At 39.5% G+C, this 23109-nt stretch overlaps 1 protein-coding gene across 14 annotated transcripts in view; it reads left to right on the top strand.

Moving 5' to 3' along the window:
* The window catches only part of ST3GAL6 (ST3 beta-galactoside alpha-2,3-sialyltransferase 6), a 95296-nt gene that overhangs the window by 38733 nt on the left and 33454 nt on the right, over window positions 1-23109 (top strand). For 5 of the 14 annotated variants that reach the window (XM_024759272.1, XM_024759273.1, XM_024759271.1 and 2 more), the window contains exons 2-3: window positions 2007-2168; window positions 19520-19619. In XM_024759272.1, coding sequence (XP_024615040.1) covers window positions 19531-19619 — 89 coding nt within the window. In that variant the 5' untranslated portion in view covers window positions 2007-2168; window positions 19520-19530. Of the gene's footprint in view, window positions 1-2006; window positions 2169-12524; window positions 12544-16733; window positions 16829-19519; window positions 19620-23109 lie in introns of those variants that run through there. The other 9 variants (XM_024759275.1, XM_024759277.1, XM_024759278.1 and 6 more) reach the window with 3 other exon arrangements.

Consider the following 23109-nt stretch of genomic DNA (forward strand, 5'->3'; position numbering starts at 1 on the left):
TATGGTTAGAAGATTGCACTTTGGGAAACACTGGTTTAAATAACATTCTAATGCTTGTAACCAAGCTACATCAGCATTGGCACCACCTGGGAACTCGCTAGAAATGCATATTCTTAGTCCCCACCTGCCCTACCGAATAAGGAGCTACATTTTAACAAGATGCTCAGGTGATGTTAATGGACATTAAAGTTTATTAAGCATTACTATCCAAAGCCCTCCCAAGTGGTTTTAATTAATTAATTTTTTCCAAGTGGTTTTTAAAACAGAGTTATCTTTAGTAACAAATGACTCGTTATCCAGCAATGGAACCTGTATTATCTTTAGGCAACCTAAGCAACTTCTTCCGTGTGGAGCTCAGAGTCCTTGAATATTGCATTCACTGGCCTTGTCTTAACTCCCTGTAGCATTCAGTACCAGGCTAATGCCTCTTTTTCATGAAGGCCATACAGACATGAGCATAGCCATTTTTGTTTTCCTTCCTTGATTTAAGCTTCTCCAGGTGTAACTAAATCCCCATCCCTCTAGTTGTTCCTGGTGTGACATTGTTTGGGGTTTCTTTACTAACCTTTCCATTTCAAATTTGTGATTGCTCCTTTACTCCAGCTGGTAGTAGCTAGTAGTAGGTTGAAGATCATAGGAACCCAGGGGTTGTACTTTCTATACATTTAGGGAGAATGATTTTGAGGCTCAACTTTATCATTACCCATAATTTCCTTAGGTTCAAAATTCTGTCTTGTGGTGGAGACTTCTAATTATAATAATTGCCACTAAAGAGCACCGCTTTGCCTTTCTTCTGGTTTCTAAATGCACCAACTGCTTAGCACTTCAAATGCCGGGGTCAGTCAGCATATACAGATATATGCTGCATATAGATATATATGCATATAGAGATATATGAAAATAAGCATTTTCTGTTTCTCCATAAATTTTAAACTTTTAAGAAAAAAAGTCCCCTGTAATCCACAATTCAGCACATCAACTGATTTCTTTTTTTTTTTTTTTTTTCTGGTATGTGGTCTCTCCCGCTGCGGAGCACAGGCCCCGGACGCGCAGGCCTAGCAGCCATGGCTCACGGGCCCAGCCGCTCCGTGGCACGTGGGATTCTCCCGGACCGGGGCACGAACCCGTGTCCCCCGCATCGGCAGGCGGACTCCCAACCACTGCGCCACCAGGGAAGCCCGATCTATGATTTTCTTAATTAAGCATAATCACTTTCTTATTGTAGGACATCAGTTCGTCAGTGGGTTCTGAAATAAAATATTGGCCATATTTTTGTTGGTTTTGTTTTTTGATATTTGTTTCCTAAAATTTTTTTTTTAAATGACACTTTCTACTAACCCAAGAAATACAGAGCATGCAGTTTTGTTTGTTTTGTTTGTTTTTGTATCAGGATTATTTAGTCTTGTGTAAGAAAAGTTATAGCAGGAGCATTTGAGATTTTTTTTTTCAAAATTTTTTGGAGAAAGTAGCCCATGGCACATTGTTAAAGTAGTTGCTGTTCTAACTTGTCACACTTCCTTTCCCCTCACTTCCTTCTGGATATTTTTGTTCTTCTTGACCTTCCTCCACATTCTCCTGTCTCTCTCCCTCCCTTTCCTCTTCAGAAGGTTTTCCAGCAGCTCCTTCTCTCAACTCTGCATTGAACAATAAAGCTGTGTGTACGTGTGGAGAGAAGCTGAAAAAGAAGACAGATGGTTCTTTCATTACCGGGTTGTTCTGGATTAATTGAGCTGGATATGTTATTTTTTTCAAGGAGACTAAGCTGGATCGCGTGCATAACCAGTCATGGGCTACAGTCATGTAATATATGCAGCCGGTTTTGCTGTTGGATTTTTGTTTTTGTTTTGTTTTTGGTAATTACATCACCCTGCAGAGCATTTTGGGACGGGCCAGTAGTGAGTTTACTAAAGTAGTATTTTCGTTCAAAGTTTTTTTTAATGGCTTAAGATTTTTCTCGGGTAGCCGAACCATCCTTATAAGCATGCTACCTTTGTGTTTTATTTCAGCACTTACAAGTGAAGAAGCAGCACGACCTTTTTGTCTTGGATAATTTCTAGTGGAGAGGCTCCAAGAATTTAGCAGCAGCCTCCTGGGCCTCCGGCACCCTTACCACATTCTACATCCTCAGGGGACAGAGGGCCTTTGGGAACAGACCCCTAAAAGAGTAGGTAAGCAAAGGCAACAGGACTGTCTTCTCAGACTTCCTAGCTGTTAAGTTGGAACACTTGAAATATTTTTATACAGTGTTTCCCTCTGGCAGGTGACTTTACCCTCTCCTTCTTTGTATACAGCTGCCTGTTAATTTATCTCTTACTAGTTTAACAGGTGACCAGAGGGCCTATGAAACTACATATTAGGTAACCAGTGACTCTTTAGCATATCCCAAAATTGAGCTATGAAAGTTTTCGTTATTATTTTCATTCTCAGTCTAAATGGGCCTTTTTGGGACTGTTCTAAAACAACATGGAAGTGAAAGAGTAAGTAAACTGAAGTTACAACTAGAACATTACATGCATCACAACTATTGTAGCAAGTGCTGTTAACCAGTGTTGTTGGAACGAATTCTAGTTCCCTCTCTGTCTTTAATGCTACAATTAGTAATAATTTCATTGAAGTACCTTAATATAATTTGTGTGTATATTCTCCTTACTATGCCTGGAATCCCATGTACAAATTTACACCTATTTATAAATTCATTCTGAGAAAGCTCTGGAGCTCGAATGTCTTCTAGGAATTAGCTCTATGTTTTACCCATGAATCCATAGCCTTTCTGATTTGTTGAGGTTCATCAGAGAACAGTTATTCTACTAGCAAATTTGTTACTGCTAGCTACTGCTAGTTACTAGAAACTACTAGTTACTACTAGCAACTGCTTTGTTTGGAAATCGTTTTATGAAGGACACTTATTGACTTACAGTATTATGCTTTAGTACTGTTGGTACATCTGGGCATTTACAGTGGTTTTGGGATTTAGTCCTTGGGAATCTCTTGAGCTCTTCATTGTTCATACCAAGATTATGAGTGGATTCAAAGTCCTTCCCTAGTGTCCTGAGGCACTGGTCTTGCAGAACTTTTGAGCACTGTGAATGTAGGCTGAAGGTAAGGCTGGATCTTCAGGTTTCTTACTGCCAGAAACATCTTAATTGAAGGAAATCTGGGCTATAATCATCTTGGAGATTTCTGGAACTGCCTTTCCTGTCAATCTATACATCTGCTTGCGTCAAGAATATGGAAATATTTTGAGTCCTTATAGCCTAATGGTGAAGAGCATGGATTCTGGTATGTGCCTGGGTTCAAATCCCAGCTCCACCACTTACTACTTGGGTATCCTTGGGTACATTATAACTTCTTTGTGCTTTAGTGTCTTCATCTGTATGATAGGAATGACCTTTCTTAAGGGATCATTTTGAGGATTAAAAGAATTATATACGAAGAGCATTTAGAAAAGTTTCGTCACATAAGTGTTCAGAAAATTTAACCTAGTTGTATTGCTGTCGGTTGCACTGTTTTTTCTTCTTCCTCCATTCTCTAGTCTAGGGCTAACAGGTATTCAACTCTTCATCGTTAACTTGTTAGATGTTGCTGACTGACCCTGGCATTTACTTCTGAGCCTAGAGTACCATATTTGAATCCTTCTCAACATTTTTTTTTTTTTGCGGCACGTGGGCCTCTCATTGCTGTGGCCTCTCCCGTTGCGGAGCACAGGCTCCGGACGCGCAGGCCCAGCGGCCGTGGCTCACGGGCCCAGCCGCTCTGCGGCGTGTGGGATCCTCCCGGACCGGGGCATGAACCTGTGTCCCCTGCATCGGCAGGCGGACTCTCAACCACTGCGCCACTAGGGAAGCCCCTTCTCAACATTTTAATGGATCCAGATCAGAGTGTAAGGTGAAAACTATTTGCCAACTCAGATTATTTGTAAAGTTCTTGATTTTCTTTCTTGCTTCAAGACATAAATTTGATATGCTGATTACAAACCTAGGTTGTTTGGTTTTACTAGGACTCAGAGCAGTTTTATTATGAAAAGCATAGGAAGGTATGGCTTCTATAGCCAGAAATAGGGTCTAAGACGAGTTTTGCTAATGAATTACTATTATCTTGAATGCCTTTTGTTTTACATTTAGAAGCAGATGGGTAAGCCTTCCTATCACAGATACTTTGAAATGTTTAAATAAATGTGGAGAAATAATAGCTAGCGTAGTAATGGAAGCTTAATTTTCTTTCTTTTTTTTTTTTTGGCTCTTATTGTACACTGTCATGAATTCTTCAGTATCTTTTCCAGGATGTTATGAAGTTAGTTCTGTTTTTTGTTTTTAAAATAAATTTATTTATTTATTTTTGGCTGCGTTGGGTCTTCATTGCTGCACGCAGGCTTTTTCTAGTCGCGGTGAGCAGGGGCTACTCTTGGTTGCAGTGTGCGGGCTTCTCATTGCGGTGGCTTCTCTTGTTGCAGAGCACGGGCTCTAGGCACGTGGGCTCAGTAGTTGTGTCTCACAGCGCAGGCTCAGTAGTTGTGGCACACCAGCTTAGTTGCTCTGCAGCATATGGGATCTTCCTGGACCAAGGCTCGAACCCATGTCCCCTGCATTGGCAGGCAGATTCTTAACCACTGTGCCACCAGGGAAGTCCCCTGAAGTTTGTCTTTTATTGAAACCTTGGTGTATGGGCAGCTTATACTTTATTAGTTTTAAAAGAAGAATTAAAAACAAGATTAGGAGAGTCCTTACCACGTGCCAGACATTTTTCTAAGTGCTTTATATTTACAACTTAAATAGCTCTATTAGGTACTATCTTTATTCCCATTTTACAGGTGAGGTATAAAGAGGTTAAGAAACTTCCTAGGGTCATACATCTAGACAGAGGTAAAGCTGAGACTCAAACCCAGGGTGTCTGATTGCCAAGCAGACAACCTTAACACCTAATTGCGCTGCTACCTGCAGAGAAGAAATTACATGAAGAAGATGAGAAGGAAGATCGAAGGGCCAAATTAAAGAAGTCTTAAATGCCAGGCTGAGTGATTTTATGTGTATTTGGCAGACAATGGGATAACACTGAAGGTTTTCCTGTGGGGTGGATGACAAAATGAGAGCCGGGCTTGCTTTGAGGAGTTTATGCCGGTGCAGCACATGGGCTGATTTAAACGCAAGATAGATTAGAGATCATTGCTAGTTGCTGAGAAGTAATGAGAACATGGGTTTAGGAAATAGGATTAAGATAAGAGCTTGAGGGCTTCCCTGGTGGCGCAGTGGTTGAGAGTCTGCCTGCCAATGGAGGGGACACGGGTTTATGCCCCGGTCCGGGAGGATCCCACATGCCGCGGAGCGGCTGGGCCCGTGAGCCATGGCCGCTGAGCCTGCGCGTCCGGAGCCTGTGCTCCGCAGCGGGAGAGGCCACAACAGTGAGAGGCCCGCGCCCCGCAAAAAAAAAAAAAAAAAAAAAAAAAAAAAAAAAAAAAAAAAAAAAAAAAAAAAAAAGATAAGCGCTTGAGAACACCTGTATTTAGGTGTGCCAAGGAGGAAGAGAAAGATTTAGAAGCTCAGGCAGCAGTCGTGAGACGCAGTGTCACCCGAGGGGTGTTTCAGGAATTGAAAACCATAGAGATTTGAGAGGATTGGAGTGAAATGAAGACTAGTGGGTTATTGTTGTGTACCCATGATGAGCCTGGAATCGTGCTGGAGGAAAATCCACGTAAAAATGTTCTCCTGCACTGCCAACTCTGCTACTTATGAGTGAGGTCACCTTTGGCAAGTTTTTACTTTTTTCTAAATCCTGTCTGCTTCTTCTGTAATGTGGTGACATAAGACCTTACTCTGTCTAAATGCCCTGAACTCTTGCAGTCTTTCCAGCTCTAAGATCTGTAATTCCTGGGTCCCAGGTGTGAATAGCAATAATGGGAAATGTTGTGAGTGAGTGGTGATTCAGTTGGCCCTTTTAGGTGAATCAGAAGGCGATGCAGGATGAAGTGTGTGTCACGTAGATGTGATCTGTATATTTTCTCTCAAAAATAGCAGTGGTGATACTGGTAGTAGATGGAAGGTGAAAGGATAAGGCTGTAAACAATATAGGAATGAAAATATCCAGGGAATTTACAGAGAGACCACAAATATCCCCTAGAATGATGATGGAAATTTTTCTGAAAGCCACTTATTTTCAAAGAGAGTCTCACTAGTTTGTTCAGGGAAAATTTTGTTGATTGGAAATTTTAAAAAGTCAAGCCCAAAAGACTCTTAAAAGAGGTAGCATGGAACTTAGAATGAGCTTTCACTTCCTCTCAACAACTGTTTTTTGTGGAGCCCTGATCCTCTCCATGGGCTGTGATTCCTCTTTCTTCTGACCTTCTCCAGCAGTGCTTCTCAAACACACAGATCACCTGGGGATCTTGTTAAAAGGCACATTTGACTCAGTAGATCAAGGGGTGGAGCTGAGACTCTGCAGCTCTACCAAGTTCCCAGGTGATGCCAATACTGTTACCAAATGCAAGTTCTTGTGCCTAACGCACTGTGAGGCCAAATAAACCGAAGTGTCAGAGTTTGGAGCAGAGAAAGGTTTATTGCAGGGCCAAGCAAGGAGAACAGGTCCTTGTGTTCAAAAACCCCGAACTCTCCAGTGGTTTGGGGGGAGAAGTTTTTAATAGGCAAAATTTGGGGTGAGGGCTGCAGGGTGTGTGAATTTCTTCTGATTGGTTGGTGAGGTAACAGGGTGGTGCTCCAGGACTCTTGTGCTCAGCCTGAAGTTACCATCCTCCACCTGGGTGGGGGCCTTAGTTCCTGCAGAAGAATTCAAAGATATATTGTTGTGTATATTCCTTGAAGAGGAACCAGGACCCTGCCCCAAGGCTGCACTGTTGTTTCTTGACTGCTCCTCCCTTGTTTCTGCATTCCCTCCCTTCCCTAATTAGCAACTGTTTGAATCTGCCCTTTGGAACTCAGGGAAGGTCTAGGAGGCAGAATGAAGCCTATTTCCTGCAAACAAATGGGGGACACAGAAAGGTTTTGTACCAGGGAGGGACCCACAGGGTCGGGCTTGGTTTCAATACTGCTGGTTTGTGGACCACACTCTGAGGAGCAGGGGTCTAAAATATTTAATTTTACTTCCCACAACAGATAATCATAGTCATCCTGGAACAGTGTAACTTCCTTCACCAGACTGTGAGCTCTGTTTGCCATGTCTTTAAAATAGAGTACACATGCTTAATGAATGCTCAATAGTAATAGATGAATCCATTCTTACCCCTGTCAGTGATCTGTATTATTCAGTGGTGTCAGTAATTTGAATTGTTACAGATAGGGGCTTTTTCCTTTTAACTGAGCAATCGAAGCAAATCTGTTATTCAGAAATAGGCACCGGCATGTAATATAAAATTTTCATATAAAGTTAAAAATACATTTACTATATGACCCGTGAAAACACATGCCTACCCAAAGTCTTGTGCTTGAATTTTCAATGTAGTGATGCCAAAATCTTGGCCTCTGTGCTCTGGTGCCAAATTGAATCCTGGAGACATTTTGGGTGAAATAAAAAAGAATTGCTTTGCCAGGCAGAGGGGAACGCAGAAGGCTGGTCCCCACCTGGGAGGATTTGGTGAGGAGTTCTCTAGCAGTAGTTCAAGGGTGGGGTTGCTGATAAGGATCAGGGTGTGTGCAGGTCCTATACTCCTTTAATCTAGCCTCATGTGGTCTTCTGATGAGCTTTGAGGTTATCAAACTTGTGATCTTCTCTCTGGAACATCTTGCATTTTGTGGGTGTTTTAGTTCTACAGAAGAGCTTAAAGATATTGTTATGTGTGTCCCTTGAGGCAGAACCAGGACTCTGCTCCAAGCAGGCTGCACCACTGTTTCTTGACTGTTCCTCCCTTGACTCTGCACCCCCTTCCTTCCCTGATTAGCAACTCTTGGAATCTACCCTTAGGAACTCAGGGAAGGTCATGGAGGCTAGAGTCTGTTCCCTACAAACAAGGAACAGGGGACACAGAAATGCTTCCATGCCCAGGGGCTCCATAGGGCCCTGCTTGGTTTCAGTAGCTGTACTTATAATAACTAAAACCAAAAAGTAACCAAATGTTTATTAACTGGTGAATTGATAAACAAATTGTGATCGTGGTGTAGCCATACAATGGAATACTACTTAGCAATGTCAACTGATTTTAAAAAGTGCACAACCTAGAAGCTGAGAATTATGTTTTATTCAGTGCCCTTTCTGAGGACTACAACCTGAGAGACAGCACCTTAGATAGCTCTGAGGACCTGTTCCAAAGAGGTAAGGGAGAAACCAGGATATAGAGGAGTTTTTGCTGAAACAAACATACAGATGTAGTTGAACATCAAAAGATTACTGCTAAAAAACAGACATCTCAAGTTAATGATTTTAGTACTTTTCTATGTGTGGGAAGATGCAAAGTCTGGACTCATTGAAATTATTCCTTTGATATACATCTTAACTGTCTAGGGCCCATATCCTGTTTTTCTCCACCTCAGGGTGCACTGTTGGGGGACTGGGGGGGTGTTGGGGGGGGCGGTGGCTGCAGTGGCTGATGGTTTGCTGGTGGGCAACATTGCTGTTTGCTGAAATGGTAGGCAACCTTTTTTTCTTTTTCTTTTTTTGTCCACAGTAATAAAAAGGAAAAAGGCATGAATTCCTGGTAGAAGTAACAACATGAACAATTTCTTTCAAAAACATTATACTAATATAAATAAGCCAGAAATAAGATACATACTGTATGATTCCATTTATATGAACCTTTAGAGAAAGCAGAACTATAGTGATAAACAGATCAGGGGCCAGGAACTAGGGGAAGAGAGTTGGCTGCAAAGAGGGACAACACAGGAACTTCCAGGCTTGTTGGAAACGTTTAGTATGATTTTGGTGATTGTTACACAACCTTACAGATTTGTCAAAACTCATGAAATTGTGCACTTAAAAGTGGTGGGTTTTATTATAATTTTCTTCCCTCTATACAGTTAATTTTAATTTAATTAATTTTTTAAAAGTTTATTTATTTTTGGCTGCTTGGGGGCTTCATTGCTGCGCGCGGGCTTTCTCTAGTTGTGGTGAGCGGGGCTACCCTTCACTGCGGTGCGCGGGCTTCTCATTGTGGTGGCTTCTCGTTGCAGAGCACAGGCTCTAGGCACGCGGACTTCAGTAGTTGTAGCACACGGGCTTAGTAGTTGTGGCTCACGGACCCGGTTGCTCCACGGCGTGTGGAATATTCCCAAAGCAGGGATCAAACCTGTGTCCCCCGCACTGGCAGGCAGACTCTCAACCGCTGCGCCACCAGGGATGTTCCACAGTTAATTTTAAAAATTGGCCACCGTCAGTAACCTGTTAACAATATCTATTACTCTTTAGAGTCTATCTTATCAATAGGGCATTAATCTAAGAAATAGAGAAAATTTCCACTCTGGGAAAAGAAATGGGTCTCTGGGAGAAAATATGAATAAACAGTAGGACCATAAGAAGTTCCCTTAAAAGCTTCTTTGTGTATTTTCAACGAAGCTGAGGCTAAAGGGAGAGATCTTGAAAACAGGAACTTCAGTTCATTTATTTTTAACATCTAATATAGTGTGCTATTAGCTGAATGATTTTAGTCTGTCCTGCTGTGCTATTAAGGGACAAAATTCTGCTGAAACATCATTTCTCTTCTTTTTATATTCTTTGCAGTGAGCATACCCAATTTTGGGGGCAGGATTTGGTCATCTGCTTTGGCAGTGACAGCTTAGCTTTTATTAGCTGAAAAGATCTGTCTACATAGGCTAAGGATGAACTCTGGGAAAAGCATTGGCTTTCTTTTATTTATTTTTTAAATTTTATTTATTTAGTTTTTATACAGCAGGTTCTTATTAGTTATCTATTTTATACACATCAGTGTATACATGTCAATCCCAATCGCCCAATTCATCACACCACCACCACCACTCCCCATTGCCACTTTCCCCCCTTGGTGTCCATACGTTTGTTCTCTACATCTGTGTCTCTATTTCTGCCTTGCAAACTGGTTCATCTGTACCATTTTTATATATTCCACATACATGCGTTAATATATAATATTTGTTTTTCTCTTTCTGACTTGCTTCACTCTGTATGACAGTCTTTCTCTACGTCCATCCACATCTCTGCAAATGACTCAATTTCGTTCCTTTTTATGGCTGAGTAATATTCCATTGTAAATATGTACCACATCTTCTTTATCCATGCGTCTTTCAATGGGCATTTAGGTTGCTTCCATGTCCTGGGTATTGTAAATAGTGCTGCAGTGAATATTGGGGTGCATGTGTCTTTTTGAATTATGGTTTTCTCTGGGGATATGCCCAGTAGTGGGATTGCTGGGTCACATGGTAATTCTATTCTTAGTTTTTTAAAGAACCTCCATACTGTTCTCCATAGTGGCTGTATCAATTTACATTCCTACCAACAGTGCAAGAGGGTTCCCTTTTCTCCACACCCTCTCCAGCATTTGTTGTTTGTAGATTTTCTCATGATGCCCATTCTAACTGGTGTGAGGCGATACCTCATTGTAGTTTTTTTTTTAAAATTAATTAATTAATTTATTTTGGGCTGTGTTGGGTCTTCATCTCTGTGTGAGGGCTTTCTCCAGTTGCCGCGAGTGGGGACCACACTTCCATCACGGTGCGCGGGCCTCTCACTGTCGTGGCCTCTCTTGTTGCGGAGCGCAAGCTCCAGACGCACAGGCTCAGTAGTTGTGGCTCATGGGCCTAGTTGCTCTGTGGCATGTGGAATCTTCCCAGACCAGGGCTCGAACCCGTGTCCCCTGCATTGGCAGGCAGATTCTCAACCACTGTGCCACCAGGGAAGCCCCCTCATTGTAGTTTTGATTTGCATTTCTCTAATAATTAGTAATGTTGAGCAGCTTTTCATGTGCTTCTTGGCCATCTGTATGTCTTCTTTGGAGAAATGTCTATTTAGGTCTTCTGCCCATTTTTTTGATTGGGTTGTTTGTTTCTTAAATATTGAGCTGCATGAGCTGTTTATATATTTTGGAGATTAATCCTTTGTCCATTGATTCGTTTGCAAATATTTTCTCCCATTCTGAGGGTTGTCTTTTTGTCTTGTTTGTAGCTTCCTTTGCTTTGCAAAAGCTTTTAAGTTTCATTAGTTCCCATTTGTTTATTTTTATTTCCATTACCCTAGGAGGTGGATCAAAAAAGATCTTGCTGTGATTGATGTCAAGCAGTGTTCTTCCTATGTTTTCCTCTAAGAGTTTTATAGTGTCTGGTCTTACATTTAGGTCTCTAATCCATTTGGAGTTTGTTTTTGTGTATGGTGTTAGGGAGTGTTGTAATTTCATTCTTTTACATGTAGCTGTCCAGTTTTCCCAGCACCACTTATTGGAGAGACTGTCTTTTCTCCATTGTATAGCCTTACCTCCTTCGTTGTGGATTAGTTGACCATAGGTGTGTGGGTATATCTCTGGGCTTTCTATCCTGTTCCATTGATCTATATTTCTGTTTTTGTGCCAGTACTGTATTGTTTTGATTACTGTAGCTTTGTAGTATAGTATGAAGTCAGGGAGTCTGATTCCTCCAGCTCTGTTTTCTTCCCTCAAGATTGCTTTGGCTATTTGGGTCCTTTTATGTCTCCATACAAATTTTAAGATTTTTTATTCTAGTTCTGTAAAAAAATGCCACTGGTTATTTGATAGGGATTGCATTGAATCTGTAGATTGCTTTGGGTAATATAGTCATTTTCACAATGTTGATTCGTCCAATCCAAGAACATGGTATATCTCTCCATCTGTTTGTCACCTTTGATTTCTTTCATGAGTGTCTTATAGTTTTCTGAGTACAGGTCTTTTACCTCCTTAGGTAGGTTTATTCCTAGGTATTTTATTTGTTTTGTTGCAGTGGTGAATGGGATTGTTTCCTTAATTTCTCTTTCTGATCTTTCATTGTTAGTGTATAGGAATGCAAGAGATCTCTGTGCATTAGTTTTGTATCCTGCAACCCTACCAAATTCATTGGTTAGCTCTAGTAGTTTTCTGGTGGCATCTTTAGGATTCTCTACGTATAGTATCATGTCATCTGCAAACAGTGACAGTTTTACTTCTTCTTTTCCAATTTGTACTCCTTTTATTTCTTTTTCTTCTCTGACTGCCATGTCTAGGATTTCCAAACCTATGTTGATTAATAGTGGTGAGAGTGGACATCCTTGTCTTGTTCCTGATCGCAGAGGAAATGCTTTCAGTTTTTCACCACTGAGAATGATGTTTGCTGTGGGTTTGTCATTTATGGCCTTTATTATGTTGAGGTAGGTTCCCTCCATGCCCACTTCCTGGAGAGTTTTTATCATAAATGGGTGTTGAATTTTGTCAAAAAGCATTTTCTGCATCTATTGAGATGATCATATGGTTTTTCTCCTTCAGTTTGTTAATATGGTGTATCACATTGATTGATTTGTGTATATTGAAGAATCCTTGCCTCCCTGGGATAAATCCCACTTGATCATGGGGTATGATCCTTTTAATGTGTTGTTGGATTCTGTTTGCTATTATTTTGTTGAGGATTTTTGCATCTATACTCATCAGTAATATTGGTAAGTAATTTTCTTTTTTTGTAGTATCTCTGTCTGGTTTTGGTATCGGGATGATGGTGGCCTCGTAGAATGAGTTTGGGAGTATTCCTTCCTCTGCAGTTTTTTGGAAGAGTTTGAGAAGGATGGGTGTTAGCTCTTCTTTAAATGTTTTTTAGAATTAACCTGTGAAGGCATCCGGTCCTGGACTTTTGTTTGTTGGAAGATTTTTTTTTTAATAATTTTTAAAAAATTTACTTATTTTTGGCTGCGTTGGGTCTTTGTTGCTGCGCACAGGCTTTCTCTAGTTGTGGCGAGCAGGGACTACTCTTTCTTGTGGTGCATGGGCTTCTCATTGCAATGGCTTCTCTAGTTGCGGAGTGCGGGCTCTAGGTGCACATGCTTCAGTATTTGTGGCTTGTGGGCTGTAGAGCGCAGGCTCAGTAGTTGTGGCACATAGGCTAGTTGCTCTGCAGCATGTGGGATCTTCTCAGACCAGGGATCGAACCTGTGTCCCCTGTATTGGCAGGCAGATTCTTAACCACTGCACCTCCAGGGAAGTCCTGTTGGAAGATTTTTAGTCATAGTTTCAATTTCATTACTTGTGATTGGTCTGTTCATATTTTCTATTTTTTCCTGGTTCAGTCTTGGAAGGTTATACCTTTTGAAGTATTTGTCTATTTTTTCCAGGTTGTCCATTTTATTGGCATAGAGTTGCTTGTAGTAGTCTCTTATGCTTTGTATTTCTGCGGTGTCCCTTGTTACTTCTTTTTCATTTCTGATTTTACTGATTTGAGTCCTCTTCCTCTTTTTCTTGATGAGTCTGGCTAATGATTTATCAATTTTGTTTATCTTCTCAAAGAACCAGCTTTTAGTTTTATTGATCTTTGCTATTGTTTTCTTTGTTTCTATTTCATTTATTTCTGCTCTGATCTTTATGATTTCTTTCCTTCTACTAACTTCGGGTTTGTTTGTTCTTCTTTCTCTAGTTCCTTTAGGTGTAAGGTTAGATTGTTTACTTGAGATTTTTCTTGTTTTTTGAGGTGGGATTATATTGCTGTAAACTACCCTCTTAGAACTGCTTTTGCTCCATCCCATAGGTTTTGGATCATTTTGTTTTCGTTGTCATTTGTCTCTAGGTATTTTCTGATTCCCCCTTTGATTTCTTCAATGATCTCTTGGCTATTTAGTAACATATTGTTTAGCCTCCATGTGTTTGTGCTTTTTACGTTTTTTTCCCTGTAATTGATTTCTAATCTTTTAACGTTGTGGTCAGAAAAGATGCTTGATATAATTTCAGTTTTCCTAAATTTACCAAGGCTTGGCTTGTGACCCAAGATGTGATCTCTCCTGGAGAATGTTCCATGTGCACTTGAGAAGAAAGTGTAAACTATTGTTTTTGGATGGAATGTCCTATAAATATCAATTAAATCTATCTGGTCTATTGTATCAGTTAAAACTTGTGTTTCCTTATTAATTTTCTGTCTGGATGATCTGTCCATTGGTATAAGTGAGGTGTTAAAGTCACTATTATTGTGTTACTGTTGATTTCCTCTATTATAGCTGTTAGCAGTTGCCTTATGTATTGAGGTGCTCCTATGTTGGGAGCATATATATGTATAATTGTTATATCTTCTTCTTGGATTGATCCCTTGATCATTATGTAGTGTCCTTCCTTGTCTCTTGTAACATTCTTTATTTTAAAGTCAATTTTATCTGATATGAGTATTGCTACTCCAGCTGTCTTTTGGTTTCCCTTTGCATGGAATATCTTTTTCCATCCCCTCACTTTCAGTCTGTATGTGTCCCTAGGTCTGAAGTGGGTGTCTTGTAGACAGCATATATATGGGCCTTGTTTTTGTATCCATTTAGCGAGCCTGTGTCTTTTGGTTGGAGCATTTAATCCATTCACGTTTAAGGTAATTATCGATATGTATGTTCCTATGACCATTTTCTTAATTGTTATGGGTTTGTTTTTTTGTAGGTCCTTTTCTTCTCTTGTGTTTCCCACTTAGAGAAGTTCCTTTAGCATTTGTTGTAGAGCTGGTTTGGTGGTGCTGAATTCTCTTAGCTTTTCTGTAAAGCTTTTGATTTATCCGTGGAATCTGAATGAGATCCTTGCCCGGGTAATCTTGGCTGTAGGTTCTTCCCTTTCATCACTTTAAATATATCATGCCACTCCCTTCTGGCTTGTAGAGTTTCTGCTGAGAAATCAGTTGTTAACCTTATGGGAGTTCCCTTGTATGCTGTTTGTCATTTTTCCCTTGTTGCTTTCAATAATTTTTCTTTGTCTTTAATTTTTGTCAGTTTGATTACTATGTGTCTTGGCGTGTTTCTCCTTGGGTTTATCCTGCCTGGGACTCTGTGCTTCCTGGAATTGGGTGGCTATTTCCTTTCCCATGTTAGGGAAGTTTTTGACTATAATCACTTCAAATATTTTCTTGGGTCCTTTCTCTGTCTCTTCTCCTTCTGGGACCCCTATAATGCGATCGTTGGTGTGTTTAATGTTGTCCCAGAGGTCTCTTAGGCTGTCTTCTTTTCATTCTTTTTTCTTTATTCTGTTCCACGGCAGTGAATTCCACCATTCTGTGTTCTGGGTCACTTATCTGTTCTTCTGTCTCAGTTATTCTGCTATTGATTCCTTCTACTGTATTTTTCATTTCAGTTATTGTATTATTCATTTCTGTTTGTTCTTTAATTCTTCTAGGTGTTTGTTAAACATTTCTTGTATCTTCTCGATCTTTGCCTCCATTCTTTTTCCGAGGTCTTGGATCATCTTCACTATCATTATTCTGAATCCCTCTTCCCTGTCTCCACTTCATTTAGTTGTTTTTCTGGGATTTTATCTTGTCCCTTCATCTGGTACATAGTCCTCTGCCTATATATTTTGTCTTTCTGTGAATGTGGTTTTCGTTCCACAGGCTGCAGAATTGTAGTTCTTCTCGCTTCTGCTGTTTTCCCTGTGGTGGGTGAGGCTATCTAAGAGGCTTGTGCAAGCTTCTTGATGGTGGGGGACTGGTGGTGGGTAGAGCCAAGCACTGGCTTTCTTGAAAGACTGAAAGAGGAGATGTGTGTATACATATAGGAACTAGCTGCATAGCATGGTATAGCAGAAGAATTGGGGGGAAGAAGAGAGAAAGAAAATTATGCATATTCTTCTTCCGCTATGCAGAAAGGAAAAGACTATGTATTTAGAAATCAGCCAGAATGTATACAGTTGGTCCAATTTGTTGAAACTATACTAATAGCTTTTCCAGGGAGGAGGTACGTAAATCAAATTATAATTTTCTATTAATTTACTCAGATTTTTTCCCCTTAATTTGTATTAAATAACAGTAGCTCAGAACTTCAGATTTAAATTTAGCTTTTTTAGGTGGTGTAATATTGCATACTGAATTTTACATGTGCTATTTTTATTTTTAAATTTTGGCCTCTTGAGAATTTTCAGGTCCTTCTAGTAGAAATCTGATCAACCAGACTAATTCCTTAAGATTTATCTCTTTAATTGTGAAATGAACAGTTTTTTCTTTTGTATTTTAATGTTTCTAAGTATATTTTAATCAGTGCCTACTTTAATGTGTATCATTCCCTTGCTTAACAAGGTATTAAGTAACTATATTAAGTTCATGCTGTTATAGTTAAAAAATACAGTGATCATAGTTCTCCAGAATGTATAATTTAGAAGTTTCCCATAATATACAATATAAAAACCCAGAAAGATCTTTTGAGTGGGGATGATAGCACCCCTGTTTTCATCATCGTATGTGAAAAGGGCTTAGTGCAGTGCTGGGCATTTTGTAAGTACTTAATAAAGTGTGCTATTGTTTATATGATCATCAGCACCAGAGGGTGGAGGTCCTTAGTATATAAATGAGGCTTCTGGACACATTTGGATCATACCATTAATGATAAGGATCATTACTTGAAAGAGGGGTAATAACTGACTTAAAGAGGACTGAGGCCTTTCCATCCATTGCTGCGAGGTCCTGTGTGTCTTCTTTAAGGTTTGGGCTCTATGGAGACGGCTAGATCTAGGAGGCTTAGGGGACCCGTGGGTCTGGACTAAGAGACTTAGACATTAATGCATAGGTAGAGCTGCAGTTCATGCTCACAGGGGCATGTGATTGCAGAGAAGAGTCATAAGCTGAGCAGTAAATACGAAGAGGAAGGAAGGCCGGATGTAAGATCTGTTGCCAAGTTCAGACAGTCTCAAGTATGTGTCAGTGTGAGCTGAGGTCTGGTGGAGACCTGAATGAAGAAGAGTCTCCCCCAGGGTTGAATGGACACAGGCTGAGAGCAGGGCCACCTGGTAAGATTGTGGAGGTGAACCTTGAACAGGGGCACCTGGCTGAGAGGCAAGTTGTGGTTGAAATCCTGCCCATGCCAAGCTATGTGCCCACAGGGCTGTGTGGAGCCAGATTGGGTGTCCTTGTCTATTTTGCACAAAGATGCAAGTTATCGAGTATTTTTGTTGAGCAGAGGTATGCTGGATGAGAGAGGAGACCGAACAGCAGCAGAGCAAGACCTCTGTCACTGGGGAAGCAGAGGGTATCGAGGGATAGAGTGGATGAGTACACGATGTAGGATCCTGGTTACTTAGGATTGGATGTTTGCTTGCTGAGCTGCTGGGGTAGCTGAGAGAGAGAAGAATGAAGACCTTGGAAAACTAGGATGTAATTCAGGGACCCGGCAACGGGAACTCAGGCCAGGTGAATGACATGTCCAAGTGTGGGATCAGTAGGAACCTGACCAAACTGTTGAGCTGCCGCTGGAGGCTTCTCAGGCTCCCTTTCCTTTGGGCCAGGATCAGGCTCAGAGGTTGGGGTGGAGCTGAGCCTACAGATGGGCACCGGGGTGTGTCTGCAGCTGAGCCTAGAGGTCACTGGGTGGAGAGAGGCCGGGCAGGCCGGGTCCATCTTGAACCATGTGTGTGTAAGCATGTTTCTTTCTTGGAGCCATGTGATATTGACTGAGATACCCACCGGGTTTTTGTGCTTAGAGAATAGAATGATGTTTGTAGAATTATTGCTGAATATGCTTTTTTCTAACTGGTTGTTGGAAAAACAAGCCTCTTTAGGTTTGAAAAAGCATTAGAGAGTCTAAAAATAAGAATCTGACCATTTTCAAGTGTCATGCCATAGGGTTTTTGTTTTGTTTTTATAAGCAATGCTATTATGGTTGCCCTGGGGCTCAAGAATGTGCATTGAAATAGGAATCCTCCAGTTTGATTCTTAAGCATACTGAAGTTTGAGGATCACTGCTCCAGGGCACTCAATAGAACTATGGAGGAAAACCAAAATGGATTTACTGAAATCCAAAATAGGGTGGGGAAGAACAAGGGTGTGAGTAATAGGGTGTTATTTCAGCAGTCTGTGACTATAAACTTTATCTCCATTTTATCAATTCCTAGAATTCATACCGCTTAGGGAGCTGGTTATGAGATCTGTAACTACATTCAACGATTATCCACGTAACATCTTCTGTGTGACATGTATTGTTAGAAGTAGATAAACAAATGCAAATAAAGTGATTGACAAATCCTGCTCTCATGGAGTGGGGTCATTATCGTAACATCTGTTATGGTCTCCGTATTTCAGTACATTCCTCGATGGTTCTCTTGAGAATCCTAGAGCAGTGATTCTCAAACTGTAGTTTGGGTCGGCATAAGAATCAGACTGGAGTGTTCTTGTTTCAATACACTTTTCCAAGCCCTAGAGACTCAATTGAGGTTAATAGAGACGGACAGGAGTGAGCCGAGTGGTACATTCAAGTATCTAGATGGACCAGAAACTTGATAAGAGATGCAAAGAAATAGTATATCTGTTTAAGCAACATGCATTGAAATAGAAGATCTAGCATAGAAACATATATTAAATTTGTCTTTTGCATTTAATTACATGTAGAAGTGAGGACATACTCATTTCTGCCTTTGAAGCAGAAGTGGGAACTAAAAATGTTTTAGGCTATAAAAAATATATTTTGTAAAGGGTTTTTTTTTTGTTTTTTGCATTTATACTCTAGAGAGGATGGTGTCCAGGTTTGTGTCTGTCTATAAATGTGCAGTGAACTATACTGTCCATTTAGTATAAAAACAAGCAAATAATTAGCTACATTTACCTGTGCTGTGATATGGTGTACCTAAAAGTGTGTAAAAAGTGAGGATGTGGGAGGACTTCCCTGGTGGCACAGTGGTTAAGAATCCAGCTGCCAATGCAGGGGACACGGGTTTGAGCCCTGGTCCGGGAAGATCCCACATGTCACGGAGCAACTAAGCCTGTGCACCACAACTACTGAGCCTGTGCTCTAGAGCCCGCGAGACAACTACTGAGCCCACGCACCACAGCTAGCTACTGAAGCCTGCATGCCTAGAGCCCATGCTCGGCAACAAGAGAAGCCACTGCAGTGAGAAGCCCGCGCACTGCAGCTAGGGAAAGCCCGTGAGCAGCAATGAAGACCCAAAGCAGACAAAAATAAATAAATAAATTAGTTAATTAAAAAAAAAATTGAGGTTGTCGGAAATACTTTTTAGTAGCTTTTTTCCCCCAGTTTTTTAAAATGAGAAAATGACTTGTAGCATAAATAGCATTTAAAAGTCATTTCGAGCAATGACAAAACAAAATGTTTGTTTACATCTTAAGGCATATATTCATTTTCTCTTGAGATAGAGAAAATAGGTATTTTTTAATATTTCTGAAAAAAGTTTTGGATTTGAAATAGATGTGTAAAATTTTGTTCTGAATGAATTTTTTTCCTATCTGACATGGGAAGGTATTGGTCTAAACATGAATCATGTTGTGTTGATTAAAGAGGATGAAGAGAGACAGAAAAAATATTCACCTTCTGAAAATTTAGTAGGTGTTTCCAAAATAACAGGCTGATGTCAGTTTCTTATACTCTTCTCTCTGTATGTTTATTCACTAATGCTTGCATGTAAGCCATTGTGTAAATCACCTGTATAATGATCTTGTCTTTCCCTTGGCCTTCATCCCCTGTGTTTCAGGTGGGCCAGCCATGAGAGGGTACCTTGTGGCCATCTTCCTGAGTGCTGTCTTCCTCTATTATGTGCTGCATTGTATATTGTGGGGAACAAATGCCTATGGGTAAGTTTTATTTTTGCTGTTTAAAAATGACTACCAAACTGGTGTTTCACATAGGCCTGCAAATGGTATTAGAGGGACCTATTAAAAAAAACAAAAAACAAACCCTGTAACGCTTTGAACCTTTTCTAGCTTTTCCATTATAAATTGGAGTTTTACCATTCTAGTATCTTATACATTACATCTAACAGTTTAAATATTGATAAACAACAACATCTTTTTATTGACTTTTCAGTGAAGCAGTGGTGTTGACCGTCTTTGGGGCATCACATTCTTATTTATATAATTCATCTTTTTGAATTGATGGAGTAATTCTTAGACTCAGTGGCACTTGATTCTTAGAGTCTAAAATGCTTGGATAAGAGACTTTCGATAAAATGTAGACACTACATATGGTTCCTTTTGTTTAAAAATATTTGGTGAATAATGATGTATGTGCAATTTGAAATGACTTCGACTTGAAATGTCACATATAAAATTTGAAGAGGCACAGGTAGTTTTATTAAAGAGAAAACTTCTATAATAAGATTTTTATCATTTTTCCTTTTTTTTTCTATTTTGAAAAGTACTTAGTTTGAATGAATTAATTGCAAATAAAAAATTAGCTATAGTTTATAGCCTGAATAGAAATGACTAGAATAAATACCACACAGGACTTGATTTCCTTGCATTCATCACAAAGCATGTGACAATCTAGAAAACTTCAAAATCAATTATATTTCTTTGAAAAAGGAGTAACAGCAGTTACTGATACATCACAACTCGTCAACTTATAATACAAGCTTCCTGACATGCATTTCCTGAGTGAACCCAAATGATCATTTTTTCAAACAAGGACATTTTGACAAGTTGAAGTGAAGTAAAACAGTTCATGGCTTCTAAGCAACAGGTTTTGTTTTTTAAAAACCAAAAGAAAATTCAGAACAGCACTGTAATAGGATAAATTAAAGCTATGCTACCACATACAAAATTTTCCTAGAGTCAATTGAGTATAACACTTTTCGAACCAAAGGAAAACAAATCAAGAGATTAAAAAAATGATTCTGTCTAATCTAAAATCTACTGATTTCTACAAGTGTCACAAAGGGTTTGAGGTAGCGCAACTGTTTGTACTTTCCTTGTGGTATGTTTAAAAAAAGGGGGTGGGGTAGGGGGAGGGGAGAGGAAATGTTTTCTTGCTTCTGAAAGCAAAGAACTTATTGGAATTAGAGAATAAACTGACCATGCAAGTATGTCCCTCCACTTGGCTGTCACTGGTACTCATCTGCCAACCAAACATTTCCTTGCGTCCCACTGTGGCAACTGTCCTTTTAGGATTCGGGCCCACAGTTAAGGCTGGTCTGTTAGATTAACAACAACAAAAAAAGAGCACTGTGGTCATTCAACCCTTTATACCTCCCTAAATTTCTTAACACCTGCATAAGTCCAAATACAGGAGAGCTGATTAAGCATTTCTTTTTCTAAAAGCAAATCGAGTCACTCTCCTTTCTTGTTAATTTATGCTTTTTCTCATGAGAATGATTTTTTTCTAGAAAAGTGAACAGATGAACCACAGTTTATATCTAAAAAAATAAACTTGCCAAATGTTGCTGATACTAAAAACAGATTAGTTATCATGGGAAGAAAATTAGATAATCTAGATTAAATTGCCTACTCAAAGGTACATATAAAATGTTTCGTAGCATTAAGTTTTTGTTATAGTACTACACTCGGGAGAAACATTAAGGAAAAAATCTTTCCCGATTCTCTTCAATGTGGTTAAAAACAAAACATCTCGTACATAATGGTAATTAATATGAATTTGTTTTTACAAAGTATTCTAATTTACCAAATTTCATATTTAGATGGGGGTGGGGAGAGAGGCTCTCTTGTCCCTCTTCCTAACTTTGCAAATCCTTGAGCTATGCTTTGCTAAACTACCATTCACACCAAGTGTGAGACCATCGTTACCGTGCTACTCTATCAAGAACATTCTAAGATATTTTCTATAATAAAGATAGAGAAAATGTTAATATATATGTTGCTGTATTCTACAATGTTTGCAACAAACTGTAAACTAACATAGTTTGAACCAACAGTACCCTCAGTTATACAAAACAATTTTTCAACCCTGAGGATGGGTGATTCAAAAACACTAAAGGCATCAAATTAGACTATGTCTATTTCTCCTCAAAATATATTTTCAAAACTCAGAATTCAGAAGTCTGGTACTTTTGGAAATTCCTTTGCTTGAGTTTCCCAGAGTTTTGCTCAGAAATTGCTACTATGTATTATAAATGTTTAAAAAAATTCTTCATCTTAATGCAAATGACCAGAGCAGAAAAACTGACATGGACAACGGGTTGGAAAACCCAAATCACTTAGCTTATAAATGTATAATGTAATCCTGGAGGACAACTGTTAGTCTAGAGGTATCCTATTTCCTATTGTCAGTCCTTTGGTGAGGAATCAAGTTTTGATGACCTTTAAATCCTGAATGAGTGGTGAGTATAGGATGTCAAAATAAACCACATAAAAACTTCCTGTCTTAGACAAAAGTTCGGTACTTTTTGCCAGTGTTTGAATAGTAGATCCTAGATCATGTTTTTAGGTTTTGTTTTGTTTTGCTAGATTAAAAAAATGATGCTTCTGCATTTAACTTCATCACTGGTTGATTGTAATGCTCTTTATGGAAGGAAGTTAGGCAAATCATTGTAATGCTCTTTACGGTCACTGAAAAAACCCAATGCCAGGTGGGTCGGTTTGGACACAAGTTTTGAGGTTTTGGACTTAAATAATGAGCCATAGATCTTAGAAGTCTGATTATATACCACATGAGGATCCTACTGCAGGCATCTCTCCCTCCATCTCTGCCACTTTTGTCTCTGTCCTGTACTTAGTAATGGAAGACAAGAACAGAAAAGAAAGCACGACGTTTACTAGATTGCTAAATTCCCTGCAAATCCTATTCTTGGTCACAGGGGAAATGATAAAGAAGACAATGAAAAGGGTCCAAATTCAGCACTTTTTTCTTGTCATCAGAATTTGAGGAACGTTCATGTCACTCCTAAGCTAACACATTACTCCAGACACAGAAAGTATCGTGAAATTACCTTGGATGCTGGTAATTACCTCAGAGCTGGAAATTACCTCGGAACTTGCTTCCTTAAAAACTGTTTAAGACAAGGAATTGTCTTTTTTTAAGAAAAAACACCCACAGTCTTCACAATATCCCCAAATAGTTTGTTTTCTGGTTTAATAACCTTAGAAACCAAGTAATATCTTATACTTTATTTTGTCCTCTGACTATAATTTGGTTTTTGTGGCTTGGTGTGCTGGCCCACCATATTTATGTACCTTCCTCACATATAAATCTAGATTTTTTTTTTTTTTTGCCATTTGGGGTATTTACAAAAGATGATTCTCTGCATCTGGCCTCAGAGTTCAGAAAGCTAGCAGTTTTAACTGTGGATTTTGTACCAAAAAAAGTTTAAAATTGAGTCAATCCATGAAG

The sequence above is a fragment of the Neophocaena asiaeorientalis genome, unplaced genomic scaffold (genome assembly GCF_003031525.2).
Source record: "Neophocaena asiaeorientalis asiaeorientalis breed wild unplaced genomic scaffold, Neophocaena_asiaeorientalis_V1.1 scaffold197, whole genome shotgun sequence".
NCBI lineage: Eukaryota > Metazoa > Chordata > Mammalia > Artiodactyla > Phocoenidae > Neophocaena > Neophocaena asiaeorientalis.